Below are 16,319 nucleotides of genomic sequence, written 5' to 3' on the forward strand. Positions count from 1 at the left end.
GCATAAGCCCTGGCTTCCAATTTCATGGCTTTGCGAGGAACCAAAATGAGATAGCGTTAATTCTAACAAACAGATCTTTTGCTCACTGAATGTTTTACCTGGCAACATTAGAAGAAGGGAGATTGCATGAAAAAGTGGATCCTACAGGTCTGGACAATAGCAGTTAACTTGCATTTTCAGTCCTGTATGCAGTTGATAAGACTACAGTAACAGTCTGTCATACTTAGACACGGAGTACTTAGGCTGCTGTTGCCCATTGCTTCAAATACAACAGACTAATGTTAATAAATGTGGTCATTCGTCCTCTGAGACTTCATGACTCTGAACAAGCTTGTCAACTTCCTTCAACATTTATTTCTGCCACTGTGAAAGCTGGTCGCGTGTTATCTGCAAATAACTCACAATATTGCTATCTGTGGAGGTATTGCCAAGTGTCAAGCAGTGGCCAGGTCCAAGACAATTGGTTCTTTTAGGATCCAGAGGCAATAAACACACCAGTAAGTAAGGAAATTTTAAGCTTTATTTTCAAAATTAGCAGGCAGATTTAAACACGAAAGCATAACATACTAAGCAAGATGATAACAAATCTCCCTTCAGCTATCGGGAGCCCCAGTGGAAAGACAGCAGAGAGATCCCAAGATGGCCCATTCACACAGCACATGGCTTCAGGTCTGTCTCGAAGCTCCCAGTTCAAAGGGCAACACCAGGGTCTTATCAAACCTAGTACTACAACCTCATGACGCTCTTTCCATGGTACTGGGATTGCACAACCTGACCTTTGCTAGATGGTGCACCTGTTCATCAGAGGCCTGGAATGTAAGCCAAGAGCTTGGGAACTGTACAGATAACCTTGAGGTCCTTCTACAACTGTGGGAAGATTCCTCCCTTCTCTTTATTTTCCAAGCAACAGCGAAAAACAAGTCAGCTAAACATTATTATGACTCAGAATGAACTCTGAGCTTCTAGAACCTCCTTAACATGAAGGAGAAATTAAAAGATGTCTATCTCCTCAAAATACTGTGGTCTTCCACAGTGCCACTACAGTGGAAAAAGCCATCCTTATAAATGTGCGTGCCATCTTTGCTCTCTGTTGAGGTGGTGGGTCATAGCACTGGCCAAAGCAAGTTCTTGTTGAAAGATGCAGCTCTGAAAGATTAGATCTGTCTAAACGATTTCTATTTCCATTGCTACAGGGACTTTTTGCCTGGAGGCAGAAGAGATTACACTGTGCAGGTTCAATTGAGGTGACTTCAACTTTCTTACGATAATGTATCCATAATGCCTTCTTTAATTGGAATGAATTGTAACTTAAATTCAGGCTACTTAACAAGTTTTTCTTTTGCAAATAGGCTATGCCTAGCAGAAACAAGCTGCCCTCAAGAGGATAACTACCCCAGTAGTTTATGCATAAAAGTAAACGGGAAACTCTTTCCATTGCCGGTATAGTTACTTATTTATTTTTATGTATTTATTTATTATTTCAATTTATATGGATGCCCATCTCAAGTTCATGACTCTGGGTGACTGTGTTAAAAGAGAATATAGAAGTGTAAAAAACGGGGAAAAAGGTCAGTAGTCCTTCTGGACTTCTCCAGTATTTAACATCATGGAGATTGGCCACTGGAATATTTGGATCTGTTCTGAGAACAGATATATGACAAAAATTCAGCCCCCCCAAAAAATCCCACAATTATTTGCAAAACATAACTGAAAATCTTTTTCCTGATTATCTTTGCATTTCTTATTCTGATTTTCCTTTTCTAATTTGCCTATCGCTTTGCTTTGTTTTGAATAAGCTCGTAACTCCAGATGTTTAAAGAAGGCTTGCAGCCTTTTTACTCTCCCCAGATATGTCATTAAGTCACAAGGACTGCCCGTCCTGCCTATGTGGGAATAAGCTCCAGGGAATATACTCACTCAGCTTTGTAGTACATCTCTTGAAAGAACTAAGCACATGCTTAATGCTTCTGCTGGAATCAGTTGAACATGTTACTTAATTTTAAGTGAATGTGCTGTGGCCTATATTCCAGAAATCCTTAAAGGAAAATATATAATGGGAAAAAATCCTGTGTTTTTCAGGGATATGCTCCTCCACCTAAAAATGGAATTGAACAAAAGAGGCCTGGGCGTCCGTTGAATATTACATCTTTAGTTAGACTGTCCTCTGCAGTGCCAAACCAGATTTCCATATCCTGGGCATCTGAAATTGGAAAGGTAAATGATAAGCTACGAGATATCTTTTTAGTGTTTTTTTTCCCCCTTTAAGTTGCTGTGATCTCTTCTGTATATGCTGCAGATTAAGGTTGACTGCGTTAATTCTTCAGTGCACATTAGAACTTACTCATTCTTTTACGATTTTCTCCCTGTAGAATTACTCCATGTCTGTGTATCTTGTGCGCCAGCTCACTTCAGCAATGTTGCTACAGAGACTAAAAATGAAAGGCATTAGAAATCCTGATCATTCCCGGGCACTAAGTGAGTAAAGCAGTTCTTGCATTTCCTTTATTTCAGGAACCTGTATTGGGCTCTGGTTTTCTCCAGCAAATGCACTCTGATAAAAGCATTTGGGTGTCCCTTATCAAAGTAGTTTTTGGAGTTCCACATAAATGTGAATGGAAATATTCTAATACTGTCTTACAAGATTGTAGCGAGAATCAAATGAGGACTTTTGCTTAAGAGAAAGCTGAAAACAAATGAAGTATAAAACAGACTAAAAAGTTTCCAAATAACTTTTAAAATGAAGAGAGATTAACCTTATATTACACCTTGCTTAAGTTGATTTTATCCAGTTACCTCTCTTACCTCTGCACAGAAATTCCATGAGGAGCAAAATACTGGACTGTAGCTTCCTTTTTAAAATTAAATAATTGCCACTTTAAAAAAACACTTAATAATTCTGGAAAGATTGTGTGCCAATCTGAGTTATGGATTTTGGTTCTGCATGCATAGTCAGAGGGGATTCTCTGCTCTGCTGGGCACCCTGCTAGACCGACGAGCGACGCAAGAGCATTTCTTGTGTTGCTTCAGGTCTGGGGGGTTTGGTACTCTTGTTGTTCAGAGCTCTTGAGCAGTCCCTACTTTGCACACCCCTCCCACTCCTGCCCTTTGGGACAGGAGTGAAGCAACAGCTGGACTTGGTAGTCTGACCTAGAGCAACTGTCATGCACTTAACCTGTTTCTCCCCCCAGATGCATTAATTGTACACGTGACGCAGCACATAGATTCTGGTAGGCCTGCATTTGTATGGTGGAGCTTTTCAAAAGTCGTAGCACAAAGCTCCATTGTTTTATTGAGAGTTTAATGTTATGTTGGATTTTCAAATGATAAAGCAAGTAAAGGAGAACTTTTATTAGCAGCTATATTTAAAATGACAGTAATTCTGTATTTTTAATTTCTCTTTTTCTCTCAGTTAAAGAAAAACTCACCGCTGACCCAGATAGCGAAATTGCTACAACCAGCCTGCGGGTATCACTGATGTGTCCAGTAAGTGAAGCTGGGAGAAATCCTCCAACTTTTCTTCCTTCGTTGGACTAAGCTTATATGGGAAAAAAGCACATTAGTACTTATGTGTATAGGTTGCTCTGGTAACAGTTTTATGTGGAACACCATATAGAATGTATACTTTCCGTTTGGAATTCAAAGCTTCCTAAAATATTAAGAAATTAATAAAATATGGGCTAGAACAGTGTTTTTCATATTTGGCAACTTTAAGATGTGTGGACTTCAATTTGGGGAATTCTGGGAGTTGCAGTTCACATATCTTAAAGTTGCCAAGTTTGAAAAACACTGTTCTAGGATATAGAAACAAAATTAAAAAAAACCCTAATAGGTTAGAGGAGAGTTTTCCAACAGGGACGAGGCCACCATCTGAGGGGTGATTTTGAAGTTCAAGAGGGAGATAAAAACTAAGGGGGTCATTGAGAGCGTGATCATTTTGGTGTCAAAGTTATGCTTCCATTCTTATCTCAGACTTTCCAGTCTCTCTTTGAAATATCAGTAGGGATGTGCTTGATTTATAGAACACAATGTGTAAAAAATTTGATTAAAATTGCAGGTTGTAAAAAGTTTAAGATATTACTCAAACAGTGAGTGCTTGTAATAATGGTAGTAATCACAACATGAGAAGATTTGGATGTCAATATACTTTTATTTGTCTGTAGATGGAATCTTATTTCAGTTTCAGTAATTCAGTTTCTCAATTAGGTGAAGATTTCTCTTTTATTGGCATTGCACAATGAGACATGGTGTACCCATGCAAAGGGATCCATCACAATTCATACCCAGTGTTAACATTTTTGAAAACAGCTGGTAGAAAAACAGTTTCTATAGAATGAAGTGGCATTGCAGAAAAAAGATTGGGAACCATTGGGTTAGAAACATAAGCTGAAAGTAATAGAATGTAATTTGATAGAGTTAGATGAAAAGTCTTTCATGTAGGAAAAGGAAATCAAATGCCTATCTAGAGCATGCTGGACACCTGCCTTAATAATGGTATTTGTGAAAAGGATCTTGGAATTCTAGTTGGTCACAGGCTCAGTATAAACTAGCAGAGTGACATGCTTGCAAACCCAGTTTTAGGTTGCATCAAGAGTAGTTTTTAACTCAGGAAATGAAAATTCCATCTTTTCTGTGTTGTTCAAACTTCCTTGGGCAACATTTTAAGAAGGATTTCAAAAGACTGCAAGAAGGGTAATGAAGATGATCAGTGGACTAGACTTAATTTATAAAAGAAGAAGTTGAGGAAAGGGGGTATGTTTAAGTGTCCTTAAAAGACCTGCAACGTTTTGGCCTTCTTTTTTTCCTCTGAGTTTGGAATGATAATTTTAAATTATAGGAATGCTTATTCCTTTCATTCAAAGGAAGAAAGCATTCCTTACAGGAAGAGCAGTTCAACAGCAGAACCCATTCTCTGGAGGGATAGTGGACTTCCAATAATTAGATGTGTTCAAGCAGCGACAGGACACCCATCTGTGGGAGATGCTCTAATTTAGATCCTTGCATTGAGAGGAATTTGACCGTATGTCCTAAATGCAGGTAGTCCTTGTTTAACAACCACAATAGGGACCAGAAAATTTGTTAAGTGAGGTGGTCATTAAGTGAAGCATCACGTGACTGCGCCCAGTTTTACGACCTTCTTTGCAGCAGTCAACCATGTGGTTCACTTAATGACCATTTGCTTAATGTTAAGTGAATCACATGGTTCCCCATGGATTTTGTTTGCCGGAAGCTGACTGGGAAGGATGCAAATGACAATCATGTGGCTGCAGGATGCCGCAACTGTCGTGTGAGCTGGTTGCCAAGCGCCCAGATTGTGATCATGTGACTGTGGGGGTGCTGCGATGGTTGTAACTTAGGGCACCGATTGTAAGCCACTTTTTCAGCACTTCAGATGGTTGCTAAATGAATGGTCATTAAGCAAGGACTACTGGTAAGGGCATTCAGTTTCATTTCCTGAGAATGGAATTTCTTTTTCCTCCCTGTTCTCTTTCTACCTCATTGGGTCTCCAGCTGGGGAAAATGAGGCTGACAATTCCCTGCCGTGCTGGTACTTGTACTCACCTGCAATGCTTTGATGCTGCTCTCTATCTTCAAATGAATGAAAAGAAGCCCACGTGGATTTGTCCTGTGTGTGATAAGAAAGCGACATACGAGAATCTCATCCTAGATGGGTAAGAACCCAGAGAAGGCCTTCTTTTAAGCCCGAGTGGTGACAGCGGCGGTGTTTTGAAGGGCTGCGCATGTAATAATTCTCCTCTTCAAATTATAAAAGCAGTTGAACCACAGTACTAAAATGTCCATATGTGCTTAAATGGAGGACAGCGTTAAATACAAGACAGGCTTTGTTTGTTTGTTTGCTTGTTTCAAAAGGGAAGAATAGACAGGAAAAAAACATCCACAGACAATAATCCTGTGCTATGCCTAGCTTCCCTATCTCTTCCTGCTGAATTTTAACCCTTTCCTAAGTATCTCAAGAGGGCTTGCTTGTGTTTTGTCTTCTGGGCGTAGTGGGCTAATATCTGCCGGGAGGTAGGAGAGGGGAGAAGATGTTGACATTGCCAGGGCTTCTGCCTCTCTATCTATTTTTCTAGCATCCTCATTCACAACTTTGGAGTCTCAGTAATCTCTGCCTTTTTAAACAGTGTCTGTTTCTCTCTATAAATATGACGCCTTTCCCCTTTCGTGCACAAACAATTCAAAGATAATGAGAAAATCATTCTATGTTTGGGTAAATATATTGCTATTTAAAAGGCTGATAAAAGCCATATTTAAACATCAAACCTGTAAGTTTCTATAAAACAGGCGTCAGTAAACCCTATTACAAACACTCTATCTGCATGGCTAGTTCTTTTCATGAAAGAAACAAGAGACACAGTCAAACATCTCTGGCTCCGGGCACACTGGGGTCTGTTAGCACACACAGCTGGATTAATTAATCAGTCAATTTATATAGCCGCCCATCTCACCACAGGTGACTCTGGGCAGTGTACAACAAAGCTAAAAACAGTAAAAATATATAAAACAAAATGAAACAGAGAATAAAAAGTTGAAAATAAGGGAGCCACCTCGCTAATTCCCCCATCCCCTGGGGTCCCCAGGCCTGCTGGCATAACCAAGTCTTAAGGGACTTCTGGAAGCTCAACAATGATGAGGCCAGTCTCACCTCAGGGGGGAGAAGATTACACACTATACTAGTAGATAGCTAGTAGTTCATGCTAGTAATAACCATTGGGATATGGGGAGGATGCTCCAGTTTGTTTCTAAGGAAAGTATCATAATTATTAATGGAAACATGCTGGTAATGTTTAATGTTGCTTTCCAGGCTCTTTATGGAAATTTTGAATGAATGTTCAGATGTTGATGAGATCAAGTTCCAGGAGGATGGTTCCTGGTGCCCTATGAGGCCAAAGAAGGAGGCTTTGAAAGTTGTTGGCCCACAGTGCCCCAAAATAGAAAGTAAGTAACTTGTTATTTTTCCTCTGGGGTGAGAAGTTACTCATGCTGATTCAGGGTGAACTTGGTACTCCTGTAGCTTTTTTGAAAGACAGAGACCTTAATAGATCCTTCCTGAAGCACAGCAAGGTTGACACAGGCAGCTTTGGGAAGGGAGTGCTCCAAATAGGCCTTTAGTTGTGAAATGAGCTGCTGGGTGAGGTGAGTGGCTGCAGCCCTGAATATCTTAATGTGCTAAGAGAGGAGTGTTGCTGCCTTAACTGAAAAGCTTTCTTTCTACTGGTGGGTGGAGAAGGTCTTCCTGAGTTCCCTGTTATTTCAGTTGCTGCTGTTTTCTCTTCACTCTTTTTACTGACAACTGTTCTAGAGTCCACATACACTCCCAAGGAGTCTCCTTTCAATCCTTTTTTATTAAGTAAAACAAACAACAAAAAAAGCAAAAGCAAAGAAAAGGGAAAGGAATATGTCTACACAAAATAAGCTTTACACTAGAGCAAAGGTTGAAATGAAAATATGATGATTATGAAAACTCTTACTTTCTAGATTACTATAGAATTTCAAGGCTTTAACATACAGGTAGTCCTCGACTTATGACTGGTCATTTAATGACTGTTCAAAGTTATGACGGCCATGGAAAGGGTGCTTTACAGCCCGTAAAGCACTTCCAGCTGTCATAAAATGTTGCCATGTCCCCAACCCACCCCCCTGTGGTCACATGACCACATTTTAGGCGCTTGGCAACTGGCTCGCATTTACGGCTGCTTGCCAAGCTCCTCCTGATCACGTGATCGCCATTTGCAATCTTCTCTGCTGGCTTCCCCAGAAGGGCAATGGGGAAGCCAGCAGGAAGGTTGCAAGCAGAGGGGGCAGAGGGGAGCTGAAATCCTTTTGCGGGCTGCAGGAACATAGCTGAAATCTTCAGGATTTGAGCTCTGTTCCTGCAGCTCACTGAAGGATTTCTCCTCTGTGCTTGGAGGGCAAGGGAAACCCTTCAGTGGGCTGCAGGTGTGAAACTCAAATCCTGAAGATTTCAATTCCATTCCTGCAGCCACAAAGGATTTCTCCTCCATCATGGAGGGGAGGGGAAACCCCTCAGCGGGCTGCAGAAACATTTCAGAGCAAAAAGGCTGCCTGCCGGGAGGATATCAGCTCTGTGTGGAGCTGAAATTCTTCAGCAGGCAGCCCTTTTGCTCTGTCCACTTAATAAGCCGGGAGATCGTTTAATGACTACAACCAGGAGTGCCCAAATTGCAGGCATTGAGCGAAGCAGTCACGTGGGTGTCTTGCTTAAGATCTGCTTTGCTGAATGATCAAGATTCCGGTCCCAATTGTGGTTGTTAAGCGAGGACTACCTGTAATTATGCTCAACCATATCCCATGATGGAACTGGGTATGATTAATTTTGGGGAGGGAAAAGTATCAAAAGTTTGACCAAGTAAAAAGAATAACAACTTTTGCACCTCAAGAAGAAACTTTCCCAGTAGGCACAAATGTTTATTTTCCTTCTTTGACAAACCCCAGTAAATACTTGCTTGGAATGCTTTCAATCCCCATCTCTAGGAGAGAAGCTTTCTCAGATGGTTTGGCCAAGGGCTGAGCCCACAGATTCTGTTCTGACTTCATAGTGAATAAATAACTGTCTAGGTCTGCAGATAAAAGCACTCTGAAGTCAAAATAGACAGGAGAACTGGCTGGTTGTGAAGGGGAAGGGTGTCCCATTGAAAATGATCTTCCCATTCCTAGGATTCCTTCTCCACTTTCCCCAAAACAGGTAAATTGGTCCTCTCCTGATCCCTTGTCCTTTCTCAAAAGACAACTATTTCCTGTTTTCTTTTAAAGAGAAAGGTGGAAGAGCAGCATTGTTCTAACCACCCCTTTGAAAGAAAGAATCATTGCAAAGCATTTCAGACATTGTGAAGTTCAATTACAGGCGTTGCTCTGGCTGTCTCCCCCCTTAGTTTTGCATGCTCCAGGTTCTGTCATGATCAACAAGCAGGGCTCTACCCCCATTGGAGAAGTCAGCAAGAAAAAGGTGGATGTCATCGATCTCACTGTTGAAAGCTCATCTGACGAAGAGGAAGATGCACCGCCTAAACGGAAATGCATATATATGTCGGACACACAAGCAAGTCCCACTAAAGGGTTTGTTAATTTTCTTCTTTACAGCACTGCCTGCCTACCCTTGGCTTCAGAAAATGCTTTTGGAAGGATTATAGAAGTTGGGGAGGCTTCCTTGCATTTGAGCCCCTTTCTCAAAATTCTGTGGACCTTTCATGTGCTTTCTAACCAGTTTAGAAACCAGGTTCAGCCAGACATGGGCGTAAGAGTCTCTCATTGCAACTGGTAGTCCTTTTGGGTGAAATTTCCTCATTTTTGTGATGAGGTCTTATGACTGCTATATTCTGAGAGACCTCATTTAACTTTTAGGGATGTGAGGAAAGATGTGCATAGGTCTGGCTCCAGTGACTGAGGAACAGCAGTGGGAGAGGACAGTTGCCTCACACCTTCTAAAGTTGGCCTTCCAGCCTCAGAGCTTTTCTTACATTGGTAGTTGCCTGCCTTTTGGGGAGTCCTTCTGCCTTTCACAAGGATGCACTTGTGCTCTTGACTTACCCCACATCCACAACTATTTCCATAGTTCAACGATTTTCTTTACTATAAAAACTAACCACTCTTAAAAAAAATCCTTATGGCTCTGAGATCTTAGAAGAACCTATAGCATTTGGTTTTCCAGGAAATAGGTTTTGTTTCCTCTTTTTTATTGCTCATTTAGTAAGGGCTTCTGATTTTAATTACAGCTTTGCATTTTAATTACATCTTTAAAATATATTGGGAGCCTGTTTTTAATTATGGCCTCATTGCTTATGGACAATAAGTCACTGTTGCATGGTGCATTACATCTCTTTCTGGTAACTTTTTTTTTTTTTTTAACTTTTCATCTGCTTTTTCCCAACTAGGGTACTCATGTATCAGCCAGCAGCTGTACGAGTCCCAGGAGTCAGCACGGTGGATTCTACTGCTATTGCACCATCATTGACAGACTATTCTGTGCCATTCCATCATCCATCAATATCAAGTATTTCATCTGACTTGCCTGGTAAGTGCACCTTTAGTTTTCTTAACTGACTGGGATTGTGGCTGGAATGAAAGTCAGATAAGAAACCAGCAACCAAAATGTCTTTCTTCTTCTTCCCACCCTTGTTGAATGTATGTTGAGCAGAGCTTTTCTGCAAGGTTAGTTGAGAATCTGTTGAATTCACCTCCTTGGTGGTTTTCAAAATCCAGAATACAAATAGAAAGATAAAATAAAACAGTACAAAAGTAAAACTGTACAAGATAAGACAAAAATAAAGATCGGTAAGAGTACAGATGCCAACATCAAAGACCATCTAAGAAGGAGCTAACCTAATCTCTGTGGGGAGGCTGTTCCATAGTCGGTGCTGCTACAGAAAAGCAGCTTCTCCTCGCATTGCCCCCCTGAACTTCCCAAAAGGACAGGATTTGCAGCAGCTTCTCCTTGGTGGATCTACGAGGTGAGACCAATGTTGGCCACAGCAGACACCCCACAGGTATGGGCCTGGAAACCAATTGACAACTGATGCAGGGCATGCAGTTCTGTTTCAGTCTTTGCCAACATTTAAAAATAGCTCTTATGTAAAGCAGAAAATGATATATCCAGCAAGATGTTTGTGTACTTGTCCTCCTTGTCCTGCTTTCTGTTCTTTCCCAGCCACGCCATTCTGTTTCATTCTCAAGTTCTCCTGACGAAATAGTTCAGCCAGTCCTAGGTCCCTCATGGGTTTCATACTTAAGTGAGTCTTGAGTTCACTATTCTCACCCAGTACTTCAGCCACTGTGGTCCATGAGGTCTAATTATCCTTTCATACAACTTGTACTTACTGAAGGCAATGCGTCTCTCTCCCTAGGTTTGGATTTCCTTTCTTTAATCCCAGTTGATCCACAGGTAAGGACCTTAACTGCTTCTAATCAGCTTTTAACATCCACAGAGACAAGAATTAAGCTGGAATAATTTTGAAACGAGAAGTGGAAGCCCTCTGAGAAGAGTTAAAGCTAGATGTTTGTGCAATTAAAGTATGTGTCTCCCATGATTTCTCTGTAACACAGACATGTTAATTTAAACATTTAATATCTCATACAGGGGACCGAGATAGGGGTTGGGGCAGCTTTCCCAGTTCTTGATCTTTCAGCAGCTTTTGATAGCATCAATCATGGTTTCCTTCTGGACTGACTAAAGGGACTGAGAGTGGGAAGCACCATAGTGGCTCTTCTTTTGCCATGGCCATTCCCAGCCAGTGCTGATGAAGGGGAGGGGGAGAAGTCAAGCCTGAAGGATGCCGATGGCCCAGTGCATTCACCCCTCCTGTTTGACATCTACATGAAGCCTCTGAGAGAGAACACCCATTGCTGCAGGGCCAGGGATCACTACGATGATGATGCTCAGCTGTACAGATGTGGCCAAAAGTATTGGTCCCTCTTCATTTTTTCCCAAAGAATCCCAGTTTGCCATGAAATGAGGTGAAACTGACAGAAGTACATGGCATCCACGGTTCTTTATTCCATAGAGCAGACACTTTGCTTTGGATGTATGCCTTAACGCCTTCTTGTAACTGAGAAAGCAAATGAAAATGGCATGGACATAATTATTGGAACCCCAAACCTAAATGCATGCATGCATACATAGCCTTCTGTAGCGTACCCTCTTGAGGCATTAAATGCAATCAAATGTTTTCTGTAGCTCTGAATAAGACTTCGGCACTTCTCAACTGACAGTTTGTCCCATCGTTCTTGAGCAAACTGCTCCAGTTGTCTGAGGTTTGATGGGCTCCTTCCCCCAACTGTGAGTTTCAGCTCTTTCCATATAAGTTTTATTGGATTCAGATCAGGACTCATAGCAGGCCACTTCAGAACAGTCCAGTGTTTGGTTTTCAGCCATTCTTGGGTTCTCTTAGATGTAAGTTTTGGGTCATTATCCTGCTGGAGGACTTATGACCTATGACTGAGGTGGTACTAGGTATTATGTTTCGTTACAGAATGACTTGATAATCTTCTGATTTCATTGTGTCCTGCACAGATTCAAGGCACCCAGTGCCAGAGGCAGCAAAGGAACCCCATAACATCATGGAGCCTCCTCCATGTTTCACACTAGGGATGGGTTTTTTTTTAAAGCATCTTTTTTTCTTCTGTGAACATAGAGCTGCTGTGACTTACCAAAAAGTCTAATTTAGTTTCATCTGTCCAAAGGACACTCCCAGAAGGGGTGTGGCTTGTCAGCATGCATTTTAGCAAACTCCAGTCTGGTTTTTTTGTGTTTGTCTTTCAAAACTCGGGTCTTATTTATATATATATTTTTATTTAATCACTGCCCATGTCACTCAAGAGTGACTCTGGGCAGTTTACAGTGACATAAGAATAAATATTAAATAAAATACAATAAAAATACAATAAAAAACCATGTTGATATGTAAATTACTAAATAATTAATTAAATATATATATAAATATATAAAGCTTCCAAGATACTGATGGTAAATAAAGGTTGCAGGAGCATCTCCAAGGTGCCAACCACCCCCAGGGTTGGTTGCCCCTCTTCTCACATGAGTTGGTAGAGCCAGGTATTCACCCTTTTCCTGAAGGTCAGGAGGGTAGAGGCCCACCTCACCTCGGGGGGGGGGGGGGCAATATTCCATAGAGATCTTCCTGGTCTTCTACCATGGATGAAACTTTCAGTCAGCCAGCAATGGATGGTGTGACTTGATATTGTTGTACCTTGATCTTGGAGGTCAGCCAGGATCTGCTTTGAAGTTTTCCTTGGTTCTTCACCATTCGAACTATCCTTCTATTGGATCTGCAATCAATTTTCTTCTTGTGGCCATGTACAGGAAGATTGGATATGGTCCCATGGACCTTGAACCTCTTGATAATATTAGCCACTGTGGTCACAGAAACATGAAGCTCTTTGGTTTTGTAGTCTTTATCTTTACCACGCTTGGCTATGACCTTCTTCTTTTCCTCCTTAGACACTCTGTTTCCTTTCTCTTGTCCACGTTCACTGTGCTGCACACAAGGACACAAAATGCCTGAATATTTTTCTCCATTCAGATAGACTGAGTGACTGATTATGAGATTGAAAACACCTGGGATACTAATTAAATAGTCTGCTTGAGAGATCACTAAAATCCAATAATGTCTTTTACTTTCTAAAGGATACCAATAATTATGTCCATGCCAATTTCATTTGTTTTATTATTTATAAGAATACATTAAATCATCTGGACTACTGCAATACACTTTACATGGGACTATTCTTGAAGACCACTCAGAACCTACAGCTGGTCCAGAATGCAGCAGCATGAGCAGTTATGGGTGTATCTTGTTACACTCATGTAGTCTCTCTGCTATGTAAGCTGCACTGGCTATCAATAGGCTTCTGGATGCAATCCAAGATGCTGTATGTCACCTATAGAGTCCTACATTGTTTTCTGTCTGTCCCCTAAGCTACAACAAAGTTGGCATGCCTTAGGCTAGGGCAGACTGTGGGGTCGTTTTTGTGTATTTATATTGTATATCTGTTCCTCCTGTAATGACCACCTTCTTTAAAAAAACATCTTTGGATTTTTACTGTGTTGTGCTAGGCTATTGCTTTCATTCGCTATCCGGAGTCAGCGATGGTATGTGCTGCCCTAGAAATCTAAGTTAGGGAAAAAGGTTCCCTAACGAGGGCCTCTCTCCTCTTGGGTTTATAGATGTGTGACTGATTGGGGTGCCTTACAAGCCTGACAATAACATATGTGTGGAGAATGTTATGACTGCTGCTCTTGACTCAGTAAGGATGTCTTTGTGGCAACACTGTCCTTGCCTTAGCATAGCGTTTCTTAGCCTTGGCAACTTCAAGGTATGTGGACTTCAACTTCAGCCAGCCTTTTAACTTCATAATGATGAAACTGACAAACAGTTTTGCTATGTGAATTCTAGGATGAATTCCATATGCTAATTATAACTTCTAGTTAGCTCTAGCAGTAATGTTAAAAAATAAAAAAATAAAAAGTTGAAATCCAGACATTTTCAAGTTGTCGAAGCTGAGAAGCACGACCTTGGCAGAAGCTGGGTGCAGTTGGCCCCCTGTGGCTTGGGTGCTTGTGCTTTTCTGCCCCCCTGCATCTAGGCTCTCTTCCTTACCTGCACCATTGTTTGTTTCAAGCAGTACTGTGCTCCTATGTTTTTGGATAGTCTCACCTCAACCTTGCCAGCAAGTACCACCTCTGGCAACAGCGTCACCTCGGCCAGCCCCCTCGACAGCAGCACTCGCGCTCGCTCTTCGGGCCGGAGCGAGACGGCGGCTCTCACCAGCAGCGGCGGGAGCAGCGTTCCCGATATCATCTCCCTGGACTAAAAGCTGGTGAAATCTGCCAGTCTGGACTGCATTTGCAGCTTGAGCTTTTATTTTAAATATTTATTGGGAAGGAGAAGAAAAAAAAAGCTTTGGATTCAATGATCGTTTACAGGCAGATGGACAGTGGAAGAAAACTGACTGGAACGACTTTTTCTTCTCATCCTGGATTTTTTTTCTCTCGGTTTGGGAGAAATATTGTCCATTTGGAACAAGCCAGCCTTTCAACTTTATGATGATGAAACTGACACAGTTTTGCTATGTGGATTCTAGGATGAATTCCATATGCTAATTATAACTTTTGGTTAGATCTAGCAATAATGTAAAAAACAAGAGCAGTGTTTAAAAATGCACTTAATTACTCAAATGACAGGAACCTGCCTTATCCCAGATGTAAGGACAAGAGGAAGGAGTTAAATTTTTGGGAATTCTTGACCTTTTGCTGGGACCTGGAATAAATCCTTAACGGAGAGGATGAATCTTTGTAAACTAACAATTGCATAAATTGTTTGCCTCTTCCCTTCCTCTTCAGTGACATCATAAACCCTCTCATAAATCTGAATTGTTTTTCTATTTAGAAATTCATGCTCTTCTGAAACTGCTCAGTTACACGTGCAAAAAACCGTAAGAACTGGGGAAAAAGAATGCTATGCAAAGTCCATTTCATGCATCTAATCCATGTTTGTAAAGATGTGAATAGAGTGTTCAACAGTTAATTTTTAGGGTGGGTCATAAGTTCTCTTTAGATGCAGGAAAGGGGCAAGGAAGAGATCAGATCTTGCAAAATAGCTGGTGCTTTTGATCTGAATGCATTCGTAGCATGTTGTGCATTATTTTATCTGCACAAGGATCATGAAATTGAATGCATGCAGTTCGTATTAGTCAGATAATTGCTGCCAAGAAGATTGACCCTTAATTGTCTTAGAGTTGTTTTGAGAATAGCTACACTGACGAGAAAGGATCTCGCACTAGGATCTTTCATCAGTTTGGAAAAAAAGTCTGAAAGAGGCAAATGAATGCTTTGAGCATCATGAGTAGGAGGGGCGGTTTCTGGCCCAGCTAAGGCTGCTGAAACCATCCCGGGAGGGGCATTGCACAAACCACGTCTTCATTGGTAGACAATTTCTGAGTGTTTCATGAGTAGGCAGCTTCATTGACATCATTCTTATCCCCACATTACACAGAACCTGTAATACTGGGAACTTCCATAATGTGCACCCATGTAAAGTGCTTTTCCGTGGTCAGATTTTATACCTGAGAACCATCAAGTGCAAGCTTGTTTTACTGGGCGTAGTGTTAAGAGGTTCTCTTCAAAGCAGAAGCAGCACTACCTAGGTTAATAAAGAAAAATCCTGAGAAGGAAATTGCAATTTTAGTTTATATTCTAGAAGTCACATGGGCTGGTAGGAGGGAAGTTATTTTGGCCACTCTTGCCTTAGGGGTCCTGCAAACCTTTTAATGAAATCTCTTGTATCTTTTAATAGTTGCACAGAGCATTTTAGCCAGCGTAGGAAAGGTTAGAAAAGCTCTAGTTTTCCTATTTCTCCGTTTGCTTAAAGGTTTCAGAAGTTATAATGATGAAAGGCTTCCCCACTATTATCATGTGCGTACAGCTCTTTCCTGCTCTATCTTTTAACTTTCTTTCAAAAGTTCGTTTCTCCTTTATCCAACGGTATTCCTAAATACTAAACTGCAAAGGCATTGCAGTATCGATCTTTTGCTATTATAGGCAAGTCTTAATACCTATAGAGTATCTGGGCTATGTATACCTGAGTGATGCCTAAATGACTGCAGGTATGATTCCCCTCAGATGTTCTACCCCAGACAACACTGTTTTGTTTTGTATGACCACCTAAATCAATAGCACGTACAAGTCTTGCATTACATCGATCTCCATGTGTCTGCTAATTTTGTATCAATTAAAGTAATCTGATTATCTTTGAGCTTTTGTTCAAAAAATA

General features: G+C 41.1%; 1 protein-coding gene across 4 annotated transcripts in view; it reads left to right on the forward strand.

Annotated features, from left to right (window-relative positions):
• Positions 1-14,920, forward strand: part of PIAS2 (protein inhibitor of activated STAT 2) — a 37,838-nt gene extending 22,918 nt beyond the window's left edge. For 2 of the 4 annotated variants that reach the window (XM_088152872.1, XM_025171609.2), the window contains exons 4-14: positions 1,194-1,244; positions 1,350-1,440; positions 2,080-2,214; positions 2,370-2,475; positions 3,410-3,483; positions 5,509-5,669; positions 6,821-6,954; positions 8,910-9,093; positions 9,909-10,048; positions 10,878-10,915; positions 14,199-14,920. In XM_088152872.1, coding sequence (XP_088008998.1) covers positions 1,194-1,244; positions 1,350-1,440; positions 2,080-2,214; positions 2,370-2,475; positions 3,410-3,483; positions 5,509-5,669; positions 6,821-6,954; positions 8,910-9,093; positions 9,909-10,048; positions 10,878-10,915; positions 14,199-14,417 — 1,333 coding nt within the window. In that variant the 3' untranslated portion in view covers positions 14,418-14,920. Of the gene's footprint in view, positions 1-1,193; positions 1,245-1,349; positions 1,441-2,079; positions 2,215-2,369; positions 2,476-3,409; positions 3,484-5,508; positions 5,670-6,820; positions 6,955-8,909; positions 9,094-9,908; positions 10,049-10,877; positions 10,916-14,169 lie in introns of all 4 variants that reach the window. The other 2 variants (XM_088152873.1, XM_088152874.1) reach the window with 2 other exon arrangements.
• Positions 14,921-16,319: the final 1,399 nt, after the last annotated feature.

The sequence above is a fragment of the Python bivittatus genome, unplaced genomic scaffold, assembly GCF_059951505.1.
Source record: "Python bivittatus isolate LINGU-HERP-01145 unplaced genomic scaffold, Pbiv_v1 ctg000570_np1212, whole genome shotgun sequence".
In the NCBI taxonomy this organism is placed as follows: domain Eukaryota; kingdom Metazoa; phylum Chordata; class Lepidosauria; order Squamata; family Pythonidae; genus Python; species Python bivittatus.